This window comes from Salmo salar, chromosome ssa25 (genome assembly GCF_905237065.1).
Source record: "Salmo salar chromosome ssa25, Ssal_v3.1, whole genome shotgun sequence".
NCBI lineage: Eukaryota > Metazoa > Chordata > Actinopteri > Salmoniformes > Salmonidae > Salmo > Salmo salar.
Window position 1 is genome coordinate 31028430 of NC_059466.1, and position 27477 is coordinate 31055906.

Consider the following 27477-nt stretch of genomic DNA (forward strand, 5'->3'; position numbering starts at 1 on the left):
CTTAATACAGGATTAGCATGCAGGCGAAGTATCATAAGCCATCAGGTCTGTTGTGCTATCTGTTCAGTATATGGACGGGTACCATAATGGAGTATGATTTCTAAGCTGTTGTCCCAGACATCTTCGTAGAACATGAGGTGCAAAGACCCACGTCCCTCCAATATTAATTGGGCGTGAATAGATCAGTGTCGAGGTAAATTAAGCCATGCAGGCCTTAGTCTGTGCCCGGTAGGACATCCATCTCCAACCGTCCCCACCACAAACACCGACAGTGACACCGGCAGTGACACCCCTGGATGGAGACTGGAGGCGTGAGACAAGAATACAGATTCCCCCGCCCAGGGACAGCCTATTTGTAGTTCTAATGTGGAGTGGAGGACAGCTCCAGACAGTCAGACAAAAACGCAGCGCAATGGCATTCTTAGCTAACAGTCCATTAAAAACATGTGTTAGGCCACACATTCTAAGATACATCTATTGGGAAGGTGGTTAATGATTGGTTAAATTATATCTATAATCTACAATCTATTTGAAGAATGAACGTGACCTTAAACATGACAACAAATTCCACAAATAAACTGACATAATAGAAAACATAATTTATTGAAATACGTATTTTCAATGGACGTAGTGTACTGGAATAAGCTACTATAAGACATAAAACATTTTTGTAACATACGGACCTTGGCGGAACAATAAATATGACGTCTGACTCCTTACTTTCATCTTTGTTGCTTATTTTTGATACATATATATCTTAATAGGCTATATATCTTGAGTGGAAACAGACAGATTTTCAAGCAAAATATACCACATCACACGGAAATGTCTTCTGTATACGGGCGGATGGCATGTCTTGGCTCCCCAAACCCCACAAATATACAAACAAATGACGCACAACCGCTTACAGGGGCGCCCGGACAACGGGCAACTTGCTCTAGGTATGATAGAGTCTAATAATGATAGTAGAGTTCACATCCCTGCATGTCTAGGTTTAGTCCGGATACAAAATGAAACCGGAAAACGTGCTGTACTTGTTGTTGTTTCCCCCATGCGCCTTGCCACCGTCCAGCTTGATATAGATCTCGTCCCCGGAGTCTAGATGAAGCACTACACTGTTGCTGGCGTAGTCATAGTTCTGGTCTGCGTCTTGGGCTATCGCACTGGCGCGTACCTGCGGATAAGATACATTGTTAGAGTATTGAAGGACTTTGCAACATGAATTAATAGGCTATTGACTGACTCGTGTCCACCCTTGACCCAATGCTGAAACATTATAGATTCTCCACTTTGAGGTCTTGTAAAAACCACCAAGCGATTCTATTGTCCTTGCTGGTAAATGAAGTGGCCCAAGCCTATTCATTCACTGACAGAACTCACTGGGTGAGATTAACTGCACGGAGCAGATGCCGTTTGGGAGAAACAAGCGCTTTCTGCGCGTAATAACTCTCCAATATCAATCTGGATCAATGCACAGTGAATGCGGCCGCTCTCCTTCAATTACAGAAGTGTATAGCATGTCATGTTGACTTTTCATAAGAGGAAATATAATTGCGTAATATAAGGTATAGCCTACCTGTCCGTTTTTGCACAAATCTGCCCACATGCTGGTCCCGTCGCCTCCACGCATTAACACATGGTATGTAAAGTAGTAGATCCCGGACACTTCACACGTGAACTTGCCGGTAGACGGGTCGTAATGGTTCCCCAGGTTTGTCACCACGTCGTCGAACCTTAGGACCTCGTATCCCTCGTGGGGGTTTTTCAGACCCACGTAAAATGCGATTTTTGTGCCACCAATTGCGGAGTATCGGTCCTCGCCATTCTCGGTCCTAGCGCTACTCACGGTCCCTTTAGCCGTCTCCCCCGTGGTAAGGCCGGGATAGCCCGGTTTCCCCGAGTTCCCCCTGTCCCCCGGCGGTCCTCTTGGACCGGGTGGACCCGGTTCGCCTGGCGGACCTCTCGGTCCTGGTTTCCCCGGCCGACCCGGATCGCCTTTAGTCCCATGCGAGAACGCCGGGGACGGGATGGCGCTCAGGTCCTGCATGACTTCCAGAGCATTGGCGCTGGGTTTGGGGTTGTATGGATCACATATCATCCTACAGGTGCCCATCATCTCGTAGTGTGCGTCCGTCTTGGATGCTTGGACCAGCAGCGGTATCGCTATGATAAGCGCTAACACCATGACGATGCCAACCACAGCAGCAACAACACGCTTCCTCTGGAGAGTCCGAGAAGCAAGCGCTAAAAAGTCTGTTTTGCTTTGGGAAGTAATGGTGAAAGGTTGTGATTGCGCTAAAATTCAATGCAGAAAAAGCAAGTGCTCCAAAAACGAATCACTCTATTCAAGGAATATAAAAAAAATATGAAAACAACAAATGTGTTGTAACCTTAAGCTTAGTTCACCTTGGGGCGCTTAACGCTGTGCCAGTATCACTACGCTTCACAGAGTTGACAGGGGAAGTATTCGTTTTGGCATGGCTGGACACTCGCTGGATTTCGGAGTTGAATAGAAAAAGCTTCGAGCGATTTCTGCCCGTCTGCAGCAACAGAGGGGAGTAGAGCGGCGCTGACGTAACAGAAGTTGAGGGCAAAGCTTGTTGCCATTTAGATTAAGACTGCAACAATAATCATGCCATCTTTATGTATGAATTATTGAATTATACATCCTCTGCACCTACCAGGAGAATATTAGATCAGAGAGCGTCTGTAATTCTTAAACGTCTAATGGGGGAGGGATAGGGGTGTTCTAAGATGACATTTGGAATTGTTTTAAGAGCCTCACTAACACTTAAACCCCATTATTGAAATGTTGACAGTGAATTCTCTCCCGTTTATTTCTGCTTATTTGAGAGAAGGCACATCTACAGTGCTTTCAGAAAGTATTCACAACTCTTTACTTTTTCCACATGTTGTTGTGTTACAAAGTGGGATTAAAATGTATTTAATTTTACTTTTTTTTGTCAATAATCTACACAAAATACTCTGACAAAGTGGAAGAAACCTTTTAACATTTAAAAAAAGAATGGAAAATGAAACACTAATATATCTACAGTGAGGGGGGAAAGTATTTGATCCCCTGCTGATTTTGTATGTTTGCCCATTGACAAAGAAATGATCAGTCTCTCATTTTAATGGTAGGTTTATTTGAACAGTGAGAGAAAGAATAACAAAAAAATCCAGAAAAACGGATGTCAAAAATGTTATATATTGATTTGCATTTTAATGAGGGAAATAAGTATTTGACCCCCTCTCAATCAGAAAGATTTCTTTTATACAGGTAACGAGCTGCGATTAGGAGCACACTCTTAAAGGGAGTGCTCCTAATCTCAGTTTGTTACCTGTATAAAAGACACCTGTCCACAGAAGCAATCAATCAATCAATCAGATTCCAAACTCTCCACCATGGCCAAGACCAAAGAGCTCTCCAAGGATGTCAGGGACAAGATTGTAGGCCTACTCAAGGCTGCAATGGGCTACAAGACCATCGCCAAGCAGCTTGGTGAGAAGGTGACAACAGTTGGTGGGATTATTCGCAAATGGAAGAAACACAAAAGAACTGTCAATCTCCCTCGGCCTGGGGCTCCATGCAAGATCTCACCTAGTGGAGTTGCAATGATCATGAGAACGGTGAGGAATCAGCCCAGAACTACACGGGAGGATCTTGTCAATGATCTCAAGGCAGCTGGGACCATAGTCACCAATAAAACAATTAGTAACACACTACGCTGTGAAGGACTGAAATCCTGCAGCGCCCACAAGGTTCCCCTGCTCAAGAAAGCACATATACATGCCCGTCTGAAGTTTGCCAATGAACATCTGAATGATTCAGAGGACAACTGGGTGAAAGTGTTGTGGTCAGATGAGACCAAAATGTAGCTCTTTGGAATCAACTCAACTCGCCGTGTTTGGAGGAGGAGGAATGCTGCCTATGACCCCAAGAACACCATCCCCACCGTCAAACATGGAGGTGGAAACATTATGCTTTGGGGGTGTTTTTCTGCTAGGGGGACAGGACAACTTCATCGCATCAAAGGGACGATGGACAGGGCCATGTACCGTCAAATCTTGGGTGAGAACCTCCTTCCCTCAGCCAGGGCATTGAAAATGGGCCGTGGATGGGTATTCCAGCATGACAATGACCCAAAACACACGGCCAAGGCAACAAAGGAGTGGCTCAAGAAGAAGCACATTAAGGTCCTGGAGTGGTCTAGCCAGTCTCCAGACCTTAATCCCATAGAAAATCTGTGGAGGGAGCTGAAGGTTCGAGTTGCCAAATGTCAGTCTCGAAACCTTAATGACTTGGAGAAGATCTGCAAAGAGGAGTGGGACAAAATCCCTCCTGAGATGTGTGCAAACCTGGTGGTCAACTACAAGAAACGTCTGACCTCTGTGATTGCCAACAAGGGTTTTGCCACCAAGTACTAAGTCATGTTTTGCAGAGGGATCAAATACTTATTTCCCTCATTAAAATGCAAATCATTTTATAACATTTTTGACATGCGTTTTTCTGGATTTTTTTGTTGTTGTTATTCTGTCTCTCACTGTTCAAATAAACCTACCGTTAAAATGATAGACTGATAATTTCTTTGTCAGTGGGCAAACGTACAAAATCAGCAGGGGATCAAATACTTTTTTCCCTCACTGTACATGTTAGAATCACATTTGGCAGCAGTTACAGCTGTGAGTCTTTATGGGTAAGTCTCTAAGAGCTTTCACACCTGGATTGTACAATATTTTCTCATTATTCTTAAAAGAGTTCTTAACCTTCTGTCAAGTTGGTTGTTGATCATTGCTAGACAGCCATTTTCATGTCAAGAATTTGTCTCCCAGTGTCTGTTGGAAAGTAGACTGAACCAAGTTCCTCTAGGGTTTTGCCTGTGCTAAGCTCTATTTCGTTTATTTTTGTCCTATAAAACTCCCTTGTCCTTTCCGATGACAAGCATACGTATAACATGATGCAGCCACCACCATGCTTGAAAATATGAAGAGTGGTAATCAGTGATGTGTTGTGCTGGATTTGCCGCAAACATAACGCTTTTTATTCAGGACATAAAGTACATTTCTTTGCCATATTTTTTTGTAGTTTTACTTTAGAGCCTTATTGCAAACAGGATGCATGATTTTGAATATTTTTTATTCTGAACAGGCTTCCTTCTTTTCACTCTGTCATTTATGTGAGTATTGTAAAGTAACTACAATGTTGAACCATCCTCAGTTATCTCCTATTAAACTCGGTTTCCTTCCTCTCCGGCAACTGAGTTAGGAAGGGCGCATGTATCTTTGTAGTGACTGGGTGTATTGATACACAATACAAAGCGTAATAGATAACTGCACCATGCTCAAAGGGATATTCAATGTCAGCTTTATTTTATTTTCACCCATCTACCAATTGTTGCTTTTCTTTGCGAACCATTTGAAAACCTCCCTGGTCTTTGTGGTTTAATCTGTGCTTGAAATTCACTGTTCGACTGAGGGACCTTATGTGAGGACAGACGCTGGGAGACTTGAAGCAAGTACAGGGAGTGAATATTTAATAAATAACCAACATGAAACAAAACAAGGACAGCATCTGGACAGGGGGAACAAAACGACATGAATGCTGACACGGGGCTGAAATGGAGGAATAGACAGATATAGGGGAGGCAATCAATAAGTGATGGAGTCCAGGTGAGTCCAATGAAGCGCTGATGCATGTAACGATGGTGACAGGTGTGCGTAATGATGGCACCCTCGAGCACCAGAGAGGGGGAGCAGGGGCGGGAGCAGGCGTGACACCTTACAGATGATTTTATGTGTGGGGTACAGAGATGGGGTAGTCATTTAAAAATCATGTTAAAACCTATTATTGCACACAGACTTACTATTTGCAACTTATTATTTGAGTTTTTAAGCACATTTTTACTCCTGAACTTATTTAGGCTTGAAAACATAATTCCACTTTGACATTATTTTAAATTCAGGCTGTAACACAGCAAAATCTGGAAAAAGTCAAGGGCTGTGAATACTTTCTGAAGGCACTGTAAGTGCACGTTTTTGTTATAAATGTGTCCTGGGAAATGGCATTATTTAGTTAAAAATTCCCAATTGTCCCTTTATATTCAAGACATCAAGGTGAGGAAGAGATCCATTCCAAAGAAGAACCAAAGAATATTGGAGAAAATAATCTACATCTGTGATAATACCAAAAGCCATACACTGTAACGGAAAACTAATTTAAACTGTAATTTTGGGTAACATCAACAACAACAAAAAATTAAATAATTTGTAACGTTTTACTGCACAATACTGGCATGTGAAGACATGCTCTGATGAATGTCGACTGACCAAAATACATTTGCATCTGACTGGAAGTGTGCAGAGACTTTTTCCTGTTTCAGCTCTGGGTGTGTGGTAGTCAGCTCTGGGTGCGTGGTAATCAGCTCTGGGTGCGTGGTAATCAGCTCTGGGTGCGTGGTACTCAGCTCTGGGTGCGTGGTAATCAGCTCTGGGTGCGTGGTAGTCAGCTCTGGGTGCGTGGTAATCAGCTCTGGGTACGTGGTAGTCAGCTCTGGGTGCGTGGTAATCAGCTCTGGGTGCGTGGTAGTCAGCTCTGGGTGCGTGGTAGTCAGCTCTGGGTGCGTGGTAGTCAGCTCTGGGTGCGTGGTAGTCAGCTCTGGGTGCGTGGTAATCAGCTCTGGGTGCGTGGTAGTCAGCTCTGGGTACGTGGTAATCAGCTCTGGGTGCGTGGTAGTCAGCTCTGGGTGCGTGGTAGTCAGCTCTGGGTGCGTGGTAATCAGCTCTGGGTGCGTGGTAATCAGCTCTGGGTGCGTGGTAATCAGCTCTGGGTGCGTGGTAATCAGCTCTGGGTGCGTGGTACTCAGCTCTGGGTGCGTGGTAATCAGCTCTGGGTGTGTGGTAGTCAGCTCTGGGTGTGTGGTAATCAGCTCTGGGTGCGTGGTAATCAGCTCTGGGTGCGTGGTAGTCAGCTCTGGGTGTGTGGTAATCAGCTCTGGGTGCGCGGTAATCAGCTCTGGGTGCGTGGTAGTCAGCTCTGGGTGTGTGGTAATCAGCTCTGGGTGTGTGGTAGTCAGCTCTGGGTGTGTGGTAATCAGCTCTGGGTGTGTGGTAATCAGCTCTGGGTGCGTGGTAGTCAGCTCTGTGTGTGTGGTAGTCAGCTCTGGGTGTGTGGTAATCAGCTCTGGGTGTGTGGTAATCAGCTCTGGGTGCGTGGTAGTCAGCTCTGTGTGCGTGGTAGTCAGCTCTGGGTGTGTGGTAGATTATTAACTGCATCATACTGAAAATGATGGTGCATTGTGGGAAAATGTTGTGGTCGGTGAATAATTGCCTTATTTCCAATGGTATTGTAATTCCACCCCACACAATACAGTACTGTACAGTATCTTTGGAATGCCAAAAACCTTTTGACCGCTAGTATTGTTGTTTCTGTCTCATTAACATATTTTGAGGTATGCTTTGTAAGAGGCTATATTTGTTGCACCCATGAGTGCGAATGCTGTACCAATTTAACTCCTATGTGGTTAGCAGGTTGACATGTATTGTCATGAGTCTTGTCCTATAGGCAGAACTGAGCAATTTCCCAATAGACCAGTTGCAAAGTCAAAATTTTTGTAACAGTTCGTGAAAACTAAAAGGAGTGTTTGGTCATAGTTTAAGATTAGGGTTAGGCATTAGGGTTAGCAGTGTGGTTAAGGTTAGAGTTAGGTTTAAAATCTGATTTTATGACTCTGTGGCTGTGCTAGCTAGTGACCACTCTGCAGAGCTGCCTCCAGAACAAGATTAATGATGAAAAACGCTAACCTGCATGTGGTTATAGTGCCCTTTCAATTTAAAATGTATAGGTTGGGGACAGATTGGAGTGAAAGCAAGTCTTAAACCTTAAAAGGTTGAGCATTTTTCCATGTCCTTTTGGTCTGTTTTGCCATGTAGTCGCTGCCAGTTTGAACGTCTTTATTATTAAGGCTTCTAGAAGTGCAAGTGATATAAAACACCAAATATGAATTCATACTGTATGCTGTAATGTGTAAAACTACCAAGCAGCCAACTTGCTTGCACCAATCCCTTGCAATTATAGAAAAATATTGTGAAATACAAACCCAGCCTCCCCTCAATGAATTTCATTCATTCATTCATTCATTCATTCATTCATATTACGGCAGAATTTACTTTTTCCAGTATAATACAGTCAATTGTACAGTATTGTACAGTGTCATTACACATTACTTGCTTTGATATCATATTTATATTACAGTAGGTGTACTGTATTATGAAAGACAGAATTTAACTTGCCAATGAGCTGCCTGTAAGTTACTGTCAAATTCACGGCAGCCTCTTTACAGTGTATACCTGGAATCCACAATGACAAATTGTGTCTTCACGCGCACAGTGGCCTAATCTTTACCATAAAGCCAAGGCTGAAGCAATGCAGTGCACTGTGTTGATGTTGCATGTAATGTTGAGCATTTAGTCCTAGATTATGCATAAAATAGCTAAGATAGGTGTCACGTCCTGACCATAGAAAGCTGTTATTTTCTATGGTAGAGTAGGTCAGGGCGTGACAGGGGGGTTTTCTAGTTTAGTTTTTCTATGTTGTTATGTTCTAGTTTTGTATTTCTATGTTGGGTTTTGTTTGGGATGATCTCCAATTAGAGGCAGCTGGTCATCGTTGTCTCTAATTGGAGATCATACTTATGTAGGTGTTTTTCCCACCTGGGTTTGTGGGAGATTGTCTTTGAGTTAGTGTATGTTTCACCTCTGCGTCACGGTTTGTTGTTTTGTTTTTCAGCTTATTTTGTATGTATTGCATAGTTTCACAGTTCAATAAAAATGTGGAACGATACACACACTGCACTTTGGTCCGCCCCTTCCTACGACAGCCGTGACAGAATCTCCCACCACCAAAGGACCAAGCAGCGTGGAATGGACCAGTGGACTTGGGAAGAGATATTGGACGGGAAAGGACCCTGGAGGCAGGCTGGGGAGTATCGCCGTCCTAAAGAGGAGATTGAGGCAGCGAAAGTGGAGCGGCGATATTACGAGGCACTATACCAACCACGAGGCAAGTGCGAATGTGGGGGGGGGCACACGGGGAGATTGGCAGAGTCTGGTTGGAGACCTGAGCCAACTCCCCATGCTTACCATGGGGAGCGAGTGACAAAGCAAGCACCGTGTTACGCGGTGATGCGCACTGTGTCGCCAGTGCGCATTCACAGCCCGGTGCGATCTGTGCCCGCACCCCGCATTTGTTGAGCTAAGTTGAGCATCCAGCCAGGACGGGTTGTGCCAGCTCTACACTCGAGACCTCCAGTGCGGCTCCACGGCCCAGTATATCCTGTGCCTGCCCCACGTACCCGGCCTCCATTGAGTCTATCCAGCCCGGTACGCCCTGTGCCTGCTCCTCGCACTTGCCCTGAGGTGCGTGTTACCAGTCTGGCGCCACCTGTGCCAGCCCCACGCATCAGGCCTCCAGTGCGCATTCCCAGTCCAGAGCTTCCGGCGACAGTTCCCAGTCCAGAGCTTCCGGTGACAGTTCCCAGTCCAGAGCTTCCGGCGACAGTTCCCAGTCCAGAGCTTCCGGCGACAGTTTTACAGTCCGGAACCTCCGGCGACAGTTTTACAGTCCGGAACCTCTGGCAACAGTTTTACAGTCCGGAACCTCCTGAGACGGCCCGCAGTCCGGAACCTCCAGCAACGGCCCGCAGTCCGGAACCTCCAGCGATGACCCGCAGTCCGGAACCTCCAGGGACGGTTCGCAGTCCGGAACCTCCAGCGGCGGACGGCCGTCCGGAACCTCAAGTGGCGGTCCGCAGTCCGGATTCTCCAGCGGCGGTATGCAGTCCGGAACCTCCAGCGGCGGTCTGCAGTACAGAGCCTCTGGCGACAATCTACAGTCCGGTTCCTCCTCTGACGATCCACGGTCCGGTGGCACAAAAGCAGAGGGATCAGCGGGCGGAGTGAGAGTTACGCCCCGAACCGGAGCTGCCTCCTCTACTGGAGGAGCCGCGGGATGAGAAGGTTCTGCGTACTGCACCAGAGCCGCCATAGACATTTGTCACCCTCCCTAACCCTCCCTTTCTTTTTGTTGTTTAGGTGCGTTCGGAGTTCACACCTTTGGGGGGGCGCTACTGTCACGTCCTGACCATAGAAAGCTGTTATTTTCTATGGTAGAGGTAGGTCAGGGCGTGACAAGGGGGTTTTCTAATTTAGTTTTTCTATGTTGTTATGTTCTAGTTTTGTATTTCTATGTTGGGTTTTGTTTGGGATGATCTCCAATTAGAGGCAGCTGGTCATCGTTGTCTCTAATTGGAGATCATACTTATGTAGGTGTTTTTCCCACCTGGGTTTGTGGGAGATTGTCTTTGAGTTAGTTAGTGTATGTTTCACCTCTGTGTCACGGTTTGTTGTTTTGTTATTCAGTTTATTTTGTATGTATAGCATAGTTTCACAGTTCAATAAAAATGTGGAACAATACACACACTGCACTTTGGTCCGTTCCTTCCTACGACAGCCGTGACAATAGTCCTATTTCATTTTGACACAGAGTACTTTCTGTGAACACTGGTCAGAGGTCAAAGAAGTCAACTTTGGGGTTACTTTGAGACTAATTTTACTTGTCCAACTCGGGTCTCTTGTGAGTCTTACTAAACGTACCACACTGTCATAAGACTGTGATAACCCGCTGAGCTAAAGCCCAGGTTGGGGAGTTTACAGAAGTCTTTAGATGTCAGGCTTTGTTACTCATCATAAGAGCATTGCATCATAACAGGACATCACACTGCCATTACACTGGAAATCGCAAGGTACATTGCGTTCGGAACGTATTCAGACCCCTTGACTATTTCCACATTTTGTTACATCACAGCCTTATTCTATAATAGATTTTTTTTTAAATCATCATCAGTCTACACACAATACCCTATAATGACAAAGCGAAAACAGGTTTTTAGAAACCAACCCTTGAGGTTGAAGCAATTGTCTGTAGAGCTCTGAGAGGATTGTGTTGAGGCAGCATTGAAGGTCCCCAAGAACGCAGTGGCCTCAATCATTCTTAAACAGAAGAAGTTTGGAACCACCGAGTCTCTTCCTAGAGCTGTCCACCTGGCCAAACTGAGCAATCGGGAGAGAAGGGCCTTGGTTAGTGAGGTGACCACGAACCCGATGGTCACTCTGACAGAGCTCCAGAGTTCCTCTGTAGAGATGGGAGAACCTTCCAGAAGGACAACCATCTCTGCAGCACTCCACCAATCAGGCCTTTATGGTAGAGTAGCCAGACAGAAGCCACTCCTCAGTGAAAGGAACATGACAGGGACTGGGAGACTAGTCAGGATCGAGGGAAAGATGAACGGAGCAAAGTACAGAGAGATCCTTGATGAAAACCTGCTCCAGAGCACTCAGGACCATAGACTGGGGCGAAGGTTCACCTTCCAACAGGACAACAACCCTAAGCACACAGCCAAGACAACGGAGGAGTCGCTTCAGGACAAGTCTCTGAATGTCCTTGAGTGGCCCAGCCAGAGCCCGGACGTGAACCCGATCGAACATCTTTGGAGAGACCTGAAAATAGCTGTGCAGCAACACTCCCCATCCAACCTGACAGAGCTTGAGAGGATCTGCAGAGAAGAATGTGAGAAACTCCCCAAGTACTGAGTAAGGGTCTGAATACTTATTATGTAAATGTGGTATTTCCATTTTTTATTTTTAATACATTTCCAAAAATTTCTAAAAACCTGTTTTTGCTTTGTAATTATGGGGTATTATGTGTAGATTGATGAGGGGGAAAAAATATTTAATCCATTTCAGAATAAGGTTGTAACATAACAAAATGTGGAAAAAGTGAAGTGGTCTGATTACTTTCCGAATGCACAGTATACCACTAAATACAAGTGGGTCTACATGCAATTTGTAGTCTGAAAGCCCATGCATGAGAGGGCTGCAAAGAGGCACCACCCTGCTGCTGGCTGGCACTCTCCACTGTAATCTGGCGCAGAGCACCAGCTTTCCTTCTGTTTCTGGGCTCAGCTAATCCTTATCTCCTAGATTCGGGGTTTAACTTCGAACACCCCTGTCTCAGTAGGCTAAACTAGCGTCTAACAAGGCACCAGTGTTTATTCCCCTCGTTCCTTACTGATGAGTTTCTCACAAACACAGCAAGGAGCAGGAAGTGGGGGGGAGGCATCGTGTCCCCCCCCCCCCCCGATCAACACCCCCTGGGAGCGGTAATTAAATCAATATACTTTGTGATTACCATCCTTCTCCTGGATTTGGAGAAAGTGTCTCTGAACAAACTCTGAGCTCTTCACTAGTTTTATCAGTGCTGTAACACAAAGTCATAAGTGTGTGCCTGTGGGTTTGAGATTGTTTGGCACATTCTAATATTACGGGGCTCATCAGGCTTTTCATGAATAATGCCTTAGATGGACTGGTTTGAGACAACATGCACATTCAAAAGGTTTCAGTCTACATCATAGTTGGCACAAACTGCTTTTCTCACTGTACTGTGGTTCTGAAGCAAGGCTAATTGGATGTGGGACCAGCAACAGGAGTGTGTCTTTTTTACCTCTACCTCACACAGCGTTGTAGGAGATCTTCAGTTTCTCCTTTCTTTTTTACCTCTACCTCACACAGCGTTGTAGGAGATCTTCAGGTTCTCCTTTCTTTTTTACCTCTACCTCACACAGCGTTGTAGGAGATCTTCAGTTTCTCCTTTCTTTTTTACCTCTACCTCACACAGCGTTGTAGAAGATCTTTAGTTTCTCCTTTCTTTTTTACCTCTACCTCACACAGCGTTGTAGGAGATCTTCAGTTTCTCCTTTCTTTTTTACCTCTACCTCACACAGCGTTGTAGGAGATCTTCAGTTTCTCCTTTCTTTTTACCTCTACCTCACACAGCGTTGTAGAAGATCTTCAGGTTCTCCTTTCTTTTTTACCTCTACCTCACACAGCGTTGTAGGAGATCTTCAGTTTCTCCTTTCTTTTTTACCTCTACCTCACACAGCGTTGTAGAAGATCTTCAGTTTCTCCTTTCTTTTTTACCTCTACCTCACACAGCGTTGTAGAAGATCTTCAGGTTCTCCTTTCTTTTTTACCTCAACCTCACACAGCGTTGTAGAAGATCTTCAGTTTCTTGGCAATTTCTCGCATGGAATAGCCTTCATTTCTCAAAACAAGAATAGACTGACGAGTATCAGAAGAAAGTTCTTTGTTTCTGGTCGTTTTGAGCTTGACAAATGCTGATGCTCCAGATACTCAACTAGTCTAAAGAAGGCCAGTTTTATTGCTTCTTTAATCAGGACAACAGTTTTCAGCTGTGCTAACATAATTGCAAAAGGGTTTTCTAATGATCAGTTAGCCTTTTAAAATGATAAACTTGGATTAGTTAACACAATGTGCCATTGGAACACAGGAGTGATGGTTGCTGATAATGGGCCTCTGTACTCCTATGTAGATATTCCATTAAACATTTCCAGCTACAATAGTCATTTACAACATCAACAAAATCTACACTGTATTTCTGATCAATTTGATGTTATTTTAATGGACAAAAAAGTATATTTTCTTTAAAAAACAAGGACATTTCTAAGTGACCCCAAACTTTTGAACGGTAGTGTAGGCTGTGACTTACTTAGAATTAAATACAAATTAAACAAAAAAATAATTATTAGTGCCCTTGAATTCATTTTTAGAATTGATTTTTTGAAACACACGAGTTTGGCCAGTTTGTGGTTTCAGGCTCATGCGACGGTGCCTGGAGAGCAGGCCAGAGCGAAGAATACCCTCTCCTCACTTGCAGAGCCACTGGGGATGCTAAACACCCTTTTGGAACTCTTGCCAGGCTGGGCAGAGATGCAGATTTTTTTAAATAATATATATATATATATAGGTAGTCCTAACGGTTTTTAGACAAAATAACCAAATCAAAATGAAAGCTCCTTGAACTTGGGAATATGCCAGACCTATTGGGCCAAAATCAATCATGGCCTATTGTATAGATAATAGAACAAAAAGTAACGAAAAGTAACGTTTAAGAGATCTAATTTTTGGTTTATAAATACTTTGCTACAATGACACACTTAGTTGTCTAACCACCTTGTTCCTTTCTTTTAGCATGTGCACGTAGCAAGTACACCGTCATGCTTCTGGGATACATGTCTTTTCAGATTCCACAATGATTATTTAGTTGTGGGCACTACATTACTGCACTCCCTATCTTTCTCTTGGTCCTCATATTTGTAATTCACCTTGATTTAGCACGTGTTTTATCAGTTTCTTTATAAAAAATAATTTGACAGTAGCTTAAGCAAGGGGCTATAGCAGCACACAAGTAGACTACTAAATGCATGCTGGGCCAGGCATGCCCTGAGCTCGTGAAGTGAGCCTTAATGGAGCGCTACTGGAGTGAAATTGGAGTGTGCGAGAAGGCCGACGCTCCAGCCTTTGGGAATCTTGCTCCATGCTCAAGTCAAAATGGGCACGCTCCGCTACTCGCTCTGCTCCAGCTCAGCTCCACTCGCTCAGCATCCGAGCGCTATAGAGGGTAGTGCGTACGGCCCAGTACATCACCGGGGCCAAGCTTCCTGCCATCCAGGACCTATATACTAGGCAGTGTCAGAGTAAGGCCCCAAAAATTGTCAAAGACTCCAGTCACCCAAGTCATGGACTGTTCTCTCTGCTACCACACCACAAGCGGTTCTGGAGTGTCAAGTCTAGGTCGAAAAGGCTCATTAACAGCTTCTGTCCCCAAGCCAGAAGACTGATGAACAATTAATAAAACGGCCACCCGGACTATTTGCATTGACACCCCCCTGTGTTTTTACACTGCTGCTACTCGCTATTTATTATCTATGCAAAGTCACTTAATCCCTACCTACATGTACAGATTACCTCTAACCTGTACCCCCACACACTGACTCAGTACCGGTACCCCCTGTATATAGCCTCGTTATTCTTATTTTATTGTGTTCGGTTTTTTTTTAACTTGAGTTTATTTAGTAAATATTTTCTTAAAACTGCATTGTTGGTTAAGGGCTTAAGTAAGCATTTCACAGTAAATTCTACTCCTGTTGTATTCGGCGCATGTGACAAATAACATTTGATTCGATTTTTTATTTGACTCACATACCTTGTTACCTGTATAAAAGACACCTGGGAGACAGAAATCTTTCTGATTGAGAGGGGGTCAAATACTTATTTCCCTCATTAAAATGCAAATCAATTTATAACATTTTTGACATGCGTTTTTCTGGATTTTTTTGTTGTTATTCTGTCTCTCACTGTTCAAATAAACCAACCATTAAAATTATAGACTGATCCTTTCTTTATCAGTGGGCAAACGTACAAAATCAGCAGGGGATCAAATACTTTTTTCCCCCACTGTAGGTGTACCAAAACATTCAAGGGCCATTTTCTCAAAAGTGGGGTTACAAGTTTATCAACCTTCAAAGCAGAATGACTTTCCCATTGTTCCTCAACTGCAGTGTATACTATACCATTTTCTAGCTCTGAGTCTCTACTTTTATCCAATATAAAAAACTCAATTTTAAATTTTGCTACATAAGACCGAATCGAGGAGGTCGGCAACATATGACTAAGTCACCACGGTTTACTACCAATCTGATACAAAGAGAGCAATGCTGTCTGATAGTGGGGGGTAGATCTTTCTTTCTCTTTCTTCTTGTCATTTCTACAATTTCTTACAACAGACAAAATGAACTCTCTCCACAACAGACTTCCTGTCAGATTGAGAGACAGTCAACACTGTTTTGTGCCAATGGGCTAGGGGTTCTGGGGAAAGACAACCTCACAACATGGCGTTAAACAGCTCAAAGTGTTTTTTTGTCTGAGCCTCTGGAGAAATGTGCGCCGCCTAGTGGGCCACTTTTGGTAAACAGAATTGACGCTGCGGGATGAACCAATGTGAAGGCTGGGTGAGTAACAAACACCCAACAAGGAAAATATACGCACATAGGCCCTGCAGAGGACAGTTGAAGGTGAAATTAAAGCTTGTGTGACTGACTGGGTTTGGACCTGTGCGGTCTTTGTGCCACAAGATTGTTATTTCACAGAGCTAAAGCCTTGGCATTCGCTTGGGGAGCTAATACAAGTCACGCAAACATACACACATGCAGTGTAAACAGAAATCAGCATTGCTCTAGACTTTACAACAATTCACGTCTGTACCATGACATATTTTCAGCAGTAAAAATATCAGTGGCCAATACCTAAATGTAAACAGTCTCTCATTCCACTCTTGTGTAAATGTCAGTTTGCTGCTTATAGCACACAACGTGGCACAGTGCAGCACTGGACTCCAGGCAAGGGCCACACTACAGCATTACACCACCAGGCCACTTTGTGACCTCCTTGAATTCAACACACCTCCTAGCCACAAGAGAGCAAGATGCCAGCTCTGTGTGTCACACACACATCACCACACACTGCTTTGGCAGCACCACACAGTCCAGTCAAACTGTCTCCACCTATCACACTGCTCTCTTGAAGCTGCCCTGAGGGGTGATTGGTGGAAGCAGACATGGACTGTGTGCTTGATGTACTGGTCAATCATTCAATTGTAGCATTTGCTAATATAGTTCATAAGGCCGTTCAGTTTTAGAGGCACAAAACTTTTATAATACTATATAAAAAGGAAAAAACTCCAGCCCAATGGTGATCTACAAGACGCTCTGTATAATTAATGGATCTTACAAACAACGTTTCCATTTTAATTAAATTGTTTGTGAAACATCAGAGATATTAATAAAACAAATGCATGGTCAGCCTTGCATACAGACAGGACCATGGGGCTCTGCTGTTCTCAAACTGTGTGCTCAGCTGTGACCCTTCCCAGAAAGCCACAGGCCCTCCCCAAATGCTTTCCTAATGCTGCATGGCACAGTCAGCAGCTAACAGAGGGCCCATTACAGTTACCTCAAAGGCACTCAAGTGTTTTCTCCATAGACAATTCTTATGTAATGAAATATACTGTACATGAACATCTCGAAGGTTGACCAGTGTAAGACCAGATGAAGACCTGATGAAGCGTTGTTTCGATTAACCTTTTATTGAACATATCTTTTTATATCCTGCTTAAAAACACTGGATGTGCATGTATGTAATACTTTCAAATACATAACACGCACATCCGTCTGGTAATGTCACTCTGTATATCATCACCAGAGGCAGACATGTTTTGGCACCAGAGGCAGACATGTTTTGGCACCAGAGGCAGACATGTTTTGGCACCAGAGGCAGACATGTTTTGGCACCAGAGGCAGACATGTTTTGGCACCAGAGGCAGACATGTTTTGGCACCAGAGGCAGACATGTTTTGGCACCAGAGGCAGGCATGTTTGGAACTGCCACTGCCCAAGGTTAACATGGAACCTGCTACCAGCCAACATCTCTGCTCCATAGTATTTAGCCTGCAAGTGAACTGTGTCTGTCACTATGCTGAAGAGACTGAGACTGAGAAATGAATGTATTTTATTTCCAAGTCATGTTCAAAGAACTGACTATACACCACCACTTCAACACACCAATATAATGTAGTTTACGAAAGCTCAATAAGTAAGGCTGGTCTGAATGGCTCGTCACTTTATATTCATCTAGTAAACTCATATAATTCACATCGCTTCCTATCTCACTCATCGGCATAGCAGGTACTTACACTGAGTGTACAAAACATTAGGAACAAATGCTCAATATCACTCATGCAATAATCAGTTTCCTTTCTTTCAACCAATGGGCATGAATCTAGGGGGGGGGGGGGGGAGTGGAGAACCATGAGCAGTCTGTGAGCTGTGGCTGCCACATAAAACAAGACAAAGGCAAAGACATTTAAAATCAATCCTCCTCAAACACTCTTCTCGGTTCGGCTCTTGATAGCTTCAGAACTTTTCCTGAGAAAAAGGGATTTGCATCCTGTTCCTCCCCTCACATAGGAGGATAAGATCATGAGCTTGACGGTTGGGAAGTTCAGTTTCGTCAAACATAAAGCATTTTTTGGTTCCTTCATGATAGAAGAGCTTTCAAGGTCAATGTGAGATGAGGAGTTATTTATATCAGATACAATACTATTATACATTTATTTATGCACTGTATGTTCTTCTCTACCTTGAAAAATAAATAAAAGCTGTAGTTCATCCCTGTCTAATCTCCTTTTGCCCGAAACCATCTTCGAGTATCAGGTATATCCTTCGTAAAGTTTGAAGGACAATGTTGTGTATCCTTTCATTGCTTGGAGCCTATGTTTGTCCTGGTACATATTTGTTTTGTTCTGGGTCAGTATTTTCCTTCTCTTCATGCCTGTGGGGTTTACTCATTGTTCTACAGCATCAGCATGTCATTGTTTGGAGCTCTCTTTGTGTCAGCTCTTGTCAGAGTTGAACTCCAGTCCTCTTCAGGCGAGGTACAACATTATTCTACTCTGCTCCAGTCTCCCACCCAGCATAGATTTGTCTGTAGTAGTTGTTAACTTTGGAGCTAACTCTGAGGAAGGTCGATTGAAAGGAATGTAAATAAAACCCACCTGAATCATGTCTCCTCTCCTCTCCTCATGTCAGCACTACATCATACTGGGAGCAGCTACATTTCTATCTACACAGGACAGACTAAAAAGAGACAGACATGGGTAAGGAGACAGTTTTGAAAGAGAGTGAGAGAAAAAGAGAGTTTGTGTGTAAGAGAGAGAGCGAGGGAGAGAAAAAGAGAGAAAGAGAGAGACAGTTTGTGTGTGTGTGAGAGAGAGAGAGAGAGAGAGAGAGAGAGTTTGTGTGTGTGTGAGAGAGAGAGAGAGTTTGTGTGAGAGAGAGAGAGAGAGAGAGAGAGAGAGAGAGAGAGAGAGAGAGAGAGAGAGAGAGAGAGAGAGAGAGAGAGAGAGAGAGAGAGAGAGAGAGAGAGAGAGAGAGAGAGAGAGAGAGAGAGAGAGAGAGAGAGAGAGAGAGAGAGAGAGAGAGAGAGAGAGAGAGAGAGAGAGAGAGAGAGAGAGAGAGACAGACTTGTGTGATTGTAATGTTTACTGTTAATTTTTTATTGTTTATTTCACATTTGTTTATTATCTATTTCACTTGCTTTGGCAATATTTCCCATGCCAATAAAGCCCTTTGGATTGAAGACCCATGGTTGGCTGTCTGCTGTGGAAAACTGATATGTCTCTGTTGTCTGGCAATAACAAAGTTGTGGCCAGATGACTGACTCCAATGATCTGTTATTGGTCTGTTTCCTGATTTGGTTGCTCCAGTCTGAGCCCTATATTAACATAAATGTAGTCATGTCATTGTAGAGTTATCTGATTATAGACAGTCTGTTTCATATGATTGTTGTTCTATCCAGTTTGACCCACTTACAGAGTGGGTATAGGTGTGTCACATTATTATGGCTTGGTCCATTGTAGGCCCGGGAGCCTGTATTATGATTCTGACCCAGTTTCAGGCTTCTGCTGTGGCTAGAATGAGATGCAGAGCCTGACTCAGATACATGTGGGGTAATAATCGCACCCTCAGGTCAGAAAACCCAGTCCAAGCCATGATGACCCAGTCACAGGGGTAACACAGAAAGGGACAACACCCTAGTTTCAAAACAAGTCCTTGGATGTAGAGTATGTTACTGTAGGATTTTACAGTGGGATCATCACTTGAGTAAGTATGCACTATTCTATGCATTGAAATGAATGGCTCCCTTTTAGTCCACTTGAAAATGTCACTTTCTTATTGAATCAACTGAGGCAACAGCGTGGATATGTTCAGACTTCGGGTTATGTCATTCATAGTTATGTAACTCAACAGGTGCTCTCTCTATCACCCCTCTCATCACTGCATCATGCTGTCTTTAGAGGTAACAGCAGAGTTTCTGCTGTGATATTCCTGTTAATCACACAGAATCACACACAAACACACACACACACTGCCTATAGGGGGAGCCGTGGACATTGTGCTGTGACATTCATGGACCCATCGCTCAGGGTCCTACAGACACCAGCTTTATGTAACAAAGAGACTGCAGCCAGTGGAGTCTTTAAAAGAAGTGTTTGACATTTAGCAGAGGGACACTACTACTCCATTTTACAGATACACAGTGAGTGTACAAAGCATTAGGAACATGTGGTAATACGCTATGGTGATCTGTGTGTCAGGTGCAGCACTTCTAACAGAGAATAACAGTTGACTGCACCTTTAACTCTACTCTCCTATTGCTAAGGATGACCAACCTCTATTGTCTTAAAGCCTTGTAATTTGGATCATCTACATGTGTTAAACCTGTCTGGGGATGTGTTTGAACATTGCATAGAGAAGACATACACTGAGTGTTCAAAACATTAAGAACACCTGCTCTTTCCATGACCGATTGACCAGGTGAATCCAGATGAAAGCTATGATCCCTTATCAATGTCACTTGTTAAATCCACTCCAATCAGTGTAGATGAAGGGGAGGAGACAGGTTAAAAAAGGATTTTTAAGCCTTGAGACAATTGCGACGGATTGTGTAAATGTGCCATTCAGAAGGTGAATGGGCACGACAGAATATTTAAGTGCCTTTGAACAGGGTGTGGTAGTAGGTGCCAGGCGCACCGGTTTGAGTGTGTCAAGAACTGCAACGCTGCTGGGTTTTTCACACTCAAATGTTTCCTGTGTGTATCAAGAATGGTCAGGGCACCCAAAGAACATCCAGCCAACTTGACACAACTGTGGGAAACATTGGTGTCAACATGGGCCAGCATCCCTGTGGATGCCCTGACTAATTGTGGCTGTTCTGAGGGCAAAAGTGATGCAATATAAGAAAGGTGTTGCTAATGTTTTGTACACTCAGTGTAGTCTATTTCTTTAAATATTTCACCCAATCCTAAATCAACCCCTTTCCACTGGATCTCCACAAGTGTCTTTCAGGTAGGGGCTAGGTTGACAGCGATTTCAAACAGAGATACATTTGCACTCAAAATATATTTCACTCTTACACAAAACATGTACTGAGAAAATAATATTTAATAATGGTTTATAAAGATAGCTAATGACAATCAACCAATCATTATTCGCCATGGTAAAAGGTCTACTCATATTTTTTCAACGACATCAGAACAAATAATATGATAATATATCAATATACAGATAAACAGAAATTACATTTGCATGATTTTCTAAGTGCATCTTTAATCAGATCTAGAGACTCACCGTCATCTCTCTCTCTCATGTAATATTATTACCATTACCTGCAATGCCATTACTTTCTTCGGGACTACAGTAGAAATAACTAAAAAACAAATCAAAGTTAAAAAAAAATATCTCTGTCTCAGTAGCAGAAGAAGTTGAGCCTTTTCTCACAGTCTCTGTTCTCCCAGCATCTTCCCTCCCATGACAGGGCCCCACAGTGGAGGTTCCAGGCTGAACATTGGGGCCTGTCCCTGGAACCAGGCCTCGAACTCCAGGGGGTCACCATTCAACCAAATAAAATTGTATTGGTCGCATACACATATTTAGCAGATGTTATTGCGGGTGTAGCGAAATGCTTATGTTCCTAGCTCCAACAGTGCAGTAATATCTAACAAAACACAACAATACACACAAATCTAAAATTTAAATAATGGAATTAATAAATATATTCATATTAGGACGAGCAATGTCAGAGTCCATTCACCCACTGCCAGCTGCCAGCCAGGTACCGCAAACCCATATACAAGTAGTCCTTCTGGGCCTCCTGGCTGTCCTCACAGGCCAGATCCAGCTTAGTCTCAGAGAGCAGGCTGACCAGGTCAGTATCGTTCTCCTTACAGTACTCCAGAGCCTCCTCCCACATCTTATTCTTCTTCACCAGAGTGAACCAGGTTTTCCTCTAGGATTTTGTCTGTGCTTACATGCAGCTCTATTTAGTTTATTTTTATCAACAACAACAAAAAACTCCCTAGTCCTTGCCGATGAGAAGCATACCCATAACATGACGCAGCCACCACTATGCTTAAAAATATGAAAAGTGGTACTCAGTGATGTGTTGTGTTGGATTTGTCCCAAACATAACTCTTCGTATTCAAAACAAAAGGTAATTTCTTTGCCACATTTTTTGCAGTATTACTTTAGTGCCTTATTGCAAACAGCATGCTTGTTTAGGAATATGTTTTATTCTGTACAGGCTTCCTTCTTTTCACTGTCATTTAGATTAGTATTGTGGAGTAACTACAATGTTGTTGATCCATCTTCAGTTTTCTCATATCACAGCCATTAAACCCTGTAACTGTTTAAATCACCATTGGCCTCAAGGTGGAATCCCCGAGCAGTTTCCTTCTTCTCTGGTAACTGAGTTAGGAAAGACCCCTGTATATTTGTAGTGACTGACTGGATGTATTCCTACACCATCCAAAGCATAATTAATTACTTCACCATGCTCAAAGGATATTCAATGTCTACCAATAGGTGCCCTTATTTGCGAGGCATTGGAAAACCTCCCTTGTCTTTGTTGTTAAATCTGTGCTTGAAATTCATTGCTTGACTGCAGAGGGACCTTACAGATAATTGTGTGTGGGGTACAGAGATTGGGTAGTCATTCAAAAATCATGTTGAACACTTTTATTGCACACATAATCCATGCAAATATATGTGACTTAAGAAACATTTTACTGCTGAACTTATTTAAGCTTGCCACAACAAAGGGGTTGAATACTTATTGACTCAAGACATTTCAGCTTTTCATTTTTTATTAATTTGTTAACATTTCTAAAAACATAATTCCACCTTGACATTTTGGGGTATGGTGTGTAGGCCAAAATCTAAATGTAATCCATTTTAAATTCAGGCAGTAACACAACAAAATGTGGAAAAAGTAAAGGTGTGTGAATACTTTGCTGGCCTTCTAGGCAGAGTTCCTCTGTCCAGTGCCTGTGTTATTTTGACCATCTTAATCTTTTCTTTTTATTGGCCAGTCTGAGATATGGCTTTTTCTTTGCAACTCTGCCTAGAAGGCCAGCATCCCAAAGTCGCCTCTTCTCTGTTGACGTTGAGATTGGTGTTTTGCGGATACTATTTAATGAAGCTGCAAGTCGAGGACTTGTGAGGCGTCTGTTTCTCAAACTAGACACTTTAAAGTACTTGTCTTCTGTGAGCAAAATTGCAAGATTACGTTATAATACTTTTATTGCATCAAATGGTTGTTTTATGCAACAGAATAGAGGGTTATAATAACTCTATTGTGTCTCTGGGAGATGACTCTGACAGGAGATTTACGATGTCCTTTGGGTGATAAAACCTAAAGAGACCGCATTCCAGAGCATGAGTTAATGTTTCTGTTGTATAAGGTACCAGGATGAGATGACCCCAGGGCCAGACCTTAGTCTCTACACAAAGAGAACTGTTTTTACAGCAGATACTGTCTGCTGTGAATTATAAGTATCTTTCATACAAATCTTAACCTTGTGACCCATTCCATACATCTGTTGTTCGTCATGTAGACTGAAAGGGGTGTATCTTGGTTATAAAAGACCTTTGTATTTTTGTCTCGGGGCTCTCAATGAATCATCTGAGGGTGATTCATCGACCAGCCATCATTATCGTAGAGCACTCAATCTAAGTCGCTCTGGATAAGAGCGTCTGCTAAATGACTTAAATGTAAATGTCAATCGATTCACTTTATATGTGTGTGTTGTATTGACCTACTCCCTTATTAATAAGTGAATAAAGATTTAGTTTAAAATTTACTCTGACTTGTATGATAAGTTTGTCTCTCCTCATTTGATTGAAAATAAATTAACCACCACACCTCTTGCTCCTCTTTCTATTCTGGTTAAAGCCAGTTTGCGCTGTTCTGTGAAGGGAGTAATACACAGCGTTGTACGAGATCTTCAGTTTCTTGGCAATTTCTTGCATGGAATTGCGTTCATTTCTCAGAACAAGAATAGACTGACGAGTTTCAGAAAGTTATTTGTTTCTGGCCATTTTGAGCCTGTAATCGAATCCACAAATGCTGATGCTCCAGATACTCAACTAGTCTAAAGAAGGCCAGTTTTATTGCTTCTTTAATCGGAACAATAGTTTCCAGCTGTGCTAACATAATTCCAAAAGAGTTTTCTAATGATCAATTAGCCTTTTAAAATGATAAACTTGGATTAGCTAATGCAACGCGCCATTGAAACAAAGGAGTGATGATTGCTGATAATGGGCCTCTGTACGCCTATGTAGATGTTCCACAAAAAAATCAGCCGTTTCCAGCTACAATAGTAATTTACAACATTATCAATGTCTACACTGTATTTCTGATCAATTTTATGTTATTTTAATGGCAAAAAAAAACATTCTTTCAAAAACAACGACATTTTTAAGTGACCCCTACCATTCAAAAGTTTGGGGTCACTTAAAAATGTCATTGTTTTTGAAAGAAAAACTAATTTTCTCTCTCTCTCCACACGGGACCTATATATATATATAGGTCCCGTGTGGCTCAGTTGGTAGAGCATGGTGTTTGCAACGCCAGGGTTGTGGGTTCGATTCCCACGGGGGACCAGTATGGAGAAAAAAAAATATGAAATGTATGCATTCATTACTGTAAGTCGCTCTGGATAAGAGCGTCTGCTAAAATGTAAATGTATATATATATATACACTGCTCAAAAAAATAAAGGGAACTCTTAAACAACACAATGTAACTCCAAGTCAATCACACTTCTGTGAAATCAAACTGTCCACTTAGGAAGCAGCACTGATTGACAATACATTTCACATGCTGTTGTGCAAATGGAATAGACAACAGGTGGAAATTACAGGCAATTAGCAAGACACCCCCAATAAAGGAGTGGTCCTGCAGGTGGGGACCACAGACCACTTCTCAGTTCCTATGCTTCCTGGTTGATGTTTTGGTCACATGAGACGGAGTCTACAACCCACACAAGTGGCTCAGGTAGTGCAGCTCATCCAGGATGGCACATCAATGCGAGCTGTGGCAAGAATGTTTGCTGTGTCTGTCAGCGTAGTGTCCAGAGCATGGAGGTGCTACCAGGAGACAGGCCAGTACATCAGGAGACGTGGAGGAGGCCGTAGGAGGGCAACAACCCAGCAGCAGGACCGCTACCTCCGCCTTTGTGCAAGGAGGAGCAGGAGAAGCACTGCCAGAGCCATGCAAAATGACCTCCAGCAGGCCACAAATGTGCATGTGTCTGCTCAAACGGTCAGAAACAGACTCCATGAGGGTGGTATGAGGGCCCGACGTCCACAGGTGGGGGTTGTGCTGACAGCCTAACACCGTGCAGGACGTTTGGCATTTGCCAGAGAACACCAAGATTGGCAAATTCGCCACTGGCGCCCTGTGCTCTTCACAGATGAAAGCAGGTTCACACTGAGCACGTGACAGACGTGACAGAGTCTGGAGACGCCGTGGAGAACGTTCTGCTGCCTGCAACATCCTCCAGCATGACCGATTTGGCGGTGGGTCAGTCATGGTGTGGGGTGGCATTTCTTTGGGGGGGCCGCACAGCCCTCCATGTGCTCGCCAGAGGTAGCCTGACTGCCATTAGGTACCGAGATGAGATCCTCAGACCCCTTGTGAGACCATATGCTGGTGCGGTTGGCCCTGGGTTCCTCCTAATGCAAGACAATGCTAGACCTCATGTGGCTGGAGTGTGTCAGCAGTTCCTGCAAGAGGAAGGCATTGATGCTATGGACTGGCTCGCCCGTTCCCCAGACCTGAATCCAATTGAGCACATCTGGGACATCATGTCTCGCTTCATCCACCAACGCCACGTTGCACCACAGCCTGTCCAGGAGTTGGCGGATGCTTTAGTCCAGGTCTGGGAGGAGATCCTTCAGGAGACCATCCACCACCTCATCAGGAGCATGCCCAGGCATTGTAGGGAGGTCATACAGGCACGTGGAGGCCACACACACTACTGAGCCTCATTTTGACTTGTTTTAAGGACATTACATCAAAGTTGGATCAGCCTGTAGTGTGGTTTTCGACTTTAATTTTCAGTGTGACTCCAAATCCAGAAATCCATGGGTTGATAAATTGGATTTCCATTGATTATTTTTGTGTGATTTTGTTGTCAGCACATTCAACTATGAACCAAGAGAATGGCAAGCATCCAATCAGTATTTGCCATGGTACAAGGCCTATTGTAATTTTTAGAAGACAAAATAACATAACATACACTATACATACAAAAGTATGTGGACAACCCTTCAAATTGGTGGATTCGGCTATTTCGGCCACACCCGTTGCTGACAGGTGTATAAAATCGAGCACACAGCCATGCAATCTCCATAGATAAACATTGGCAGTAGAATGGCCTTACTTAAGGGCTCAATGACTTTCAATGTGGCACTCCCTACCGAGTTCCAAACTGGAGCATCATTAAATGGGTTTCCATGGCCGAGCAGCCGCACACAACACTAAGTTCATCATGGGCAATGCCAAGCGTCGGCTGGAGTGATGTAAAGTTTGCCACCATTGGACTCTGGACCAATGGAAGAGCGTTCTCTGGAGTGATACATCACACTTCACCATCTAAAAGTCTATCGGACTAATCTTGGTTTGGCGGATTCCAGGAGAAGGCTACCTGCCGAATGCATAGTGTCAACTGTAAAGTTTGGTGGAGGTGGAATAATGGTCTGGGACTGTTTTTCATGGTTCGGGCTAGGCCCCTTACTTCCAGGGAAGGGAAATCCTAACACTACAGCATACAATGACAATGACAATTCTGTGCTTACAACTTTGTGGCAACAGTTTGGGGAAAGCCCTTTCCTGTTTCAGCATGACAATGCCCTCGTGCACAAAGCAAGGTATTTACAGAAATGGTTTGTTGAGATCGGTGTGGAAAAACTTGACTGGCCTGCACAGAGCCCTGACCTCAACCCCATTAAACACCTTTGGGTTGAATTGAAACGCTGACTGCAAGCCAGGCCTAATCGTCCAACATCAGTGTCCAACCTCACTAATGCTCATGGCTGAATGGAAGCCAGTCCCCGCAGCAATGTTCCAACGTCTAGTGGAAAGCCTTCCCAGAAGGGAAGGCTTTCATATAAGCATCTTATAGCGATGACTATCTCAGATGACCATGAAAGTCAGAAAGCTCCAATACATGTATGTAGGTCAAAATCAAATCAAATCAAATGTATTTGTCACATACACATGGTTAGCAGGTGTTAATGCAAGTGTAGCGAAATGCTTGTGCTTCTAGTTCCGACCATGCAGTAATATCTAACAAGTAATCTAACAATTCCACAACAACTACCTTGTACACACAAGTGTAAGGAATGAATACGAATATGTACATAAAAATATATAAATGAGTGATGGCCGAACGGCGTAGGCAAGATGTAATAGATGGTATGGAGTACAGTATATACATATGAGATGAGTATTGTAGGGTATGAAAACATATAAAGCAGCATTGTTTAAGGTGGCTAGTGATACATTACATCAGGATGGCAAGATGCAGTAGATGGTATAAAGTACAGTATATACATATGAGATGAATAATGTAGGTTCTGTAAACATGACCTAATATAAATAATAT

The 27477-nt window shown here is 43.4% G+C and overlaps 2 protein-coding genes across 2 annotated transcripts; both read right to left on the reverse strand.

Annotated features, from left to right (window-relative positions):
- Window positions 1-584: 584 nt before the first annotated feature.
- On the reverse strand, window positions 585-2546 carry c1ql2 (complement component 1, q subcomponent-like 2). The gene is made up of 2 exons (XM_014173996.2): window positions 1577-2546; window positions 585-1174 (listed from the first exon to the last, which is right to left on the reverse strand). The coding sequence occupies exons 1-2, from the start codon at window positions 2183-2185 to the stop codon at window positions 995-997; spliced, it is 789 nt and encodes a 262-aa protein (XP_014029471.1). The 5' UTR covers window positions 2186-2546; the 3' UTR covers window positions 585-994.
- A 3729-nt stretch (window positions 2547-6275) lies between these two features.
- LOC106586551 (mucin-4-like) lies at window positions 6276-21780 on the reverse strand. The gene is made up of 2 exons (XM_014173985.2): window positions 21654-21780; window positions 6276-7243 (listed from the first exon to the last, which is right to left on the reverse strand). The coding sequence occupies exons 1-2, from the start codon at window positions 21778-21780 to the stop codon at window positions 6276-6278; spliced, it is 1095 nt and encodes a 364-aa protein (XP_014029460.2).
- Window positions 21781-27477: the final 5697 nt, after the last annotated feature.

Coding starts and splice junctions, on each gene's coding strand:
- c1ql2 (XM_014173996.2), bottom strand. CDS start 2,185: ATGGTGTTAGCGCTTATCATAGCGATACCGCTGCTGGTCCAAGCATCC. Junction 1,175..1,576: donor ATTTGTGCAAAAACGGACAG/GTAGGCTATACC, acceptor TCTTATCCGCAG/GTACGCGCCAGTGCGATAGC.
- LOC106586551 (XM_014173985.2), bottom strand. CDS start 21,780: ATGTGGGAGGAGGCTCTGGAGTACTGTAAGGAGAACGATACTGACCTG. Junction 7,244..21,653: donor GAAGGACTACTTGTATATGG/GTTTGCGGTACC, acceptor CCACACACCCAG/AGCTGACTACCACGCACACA.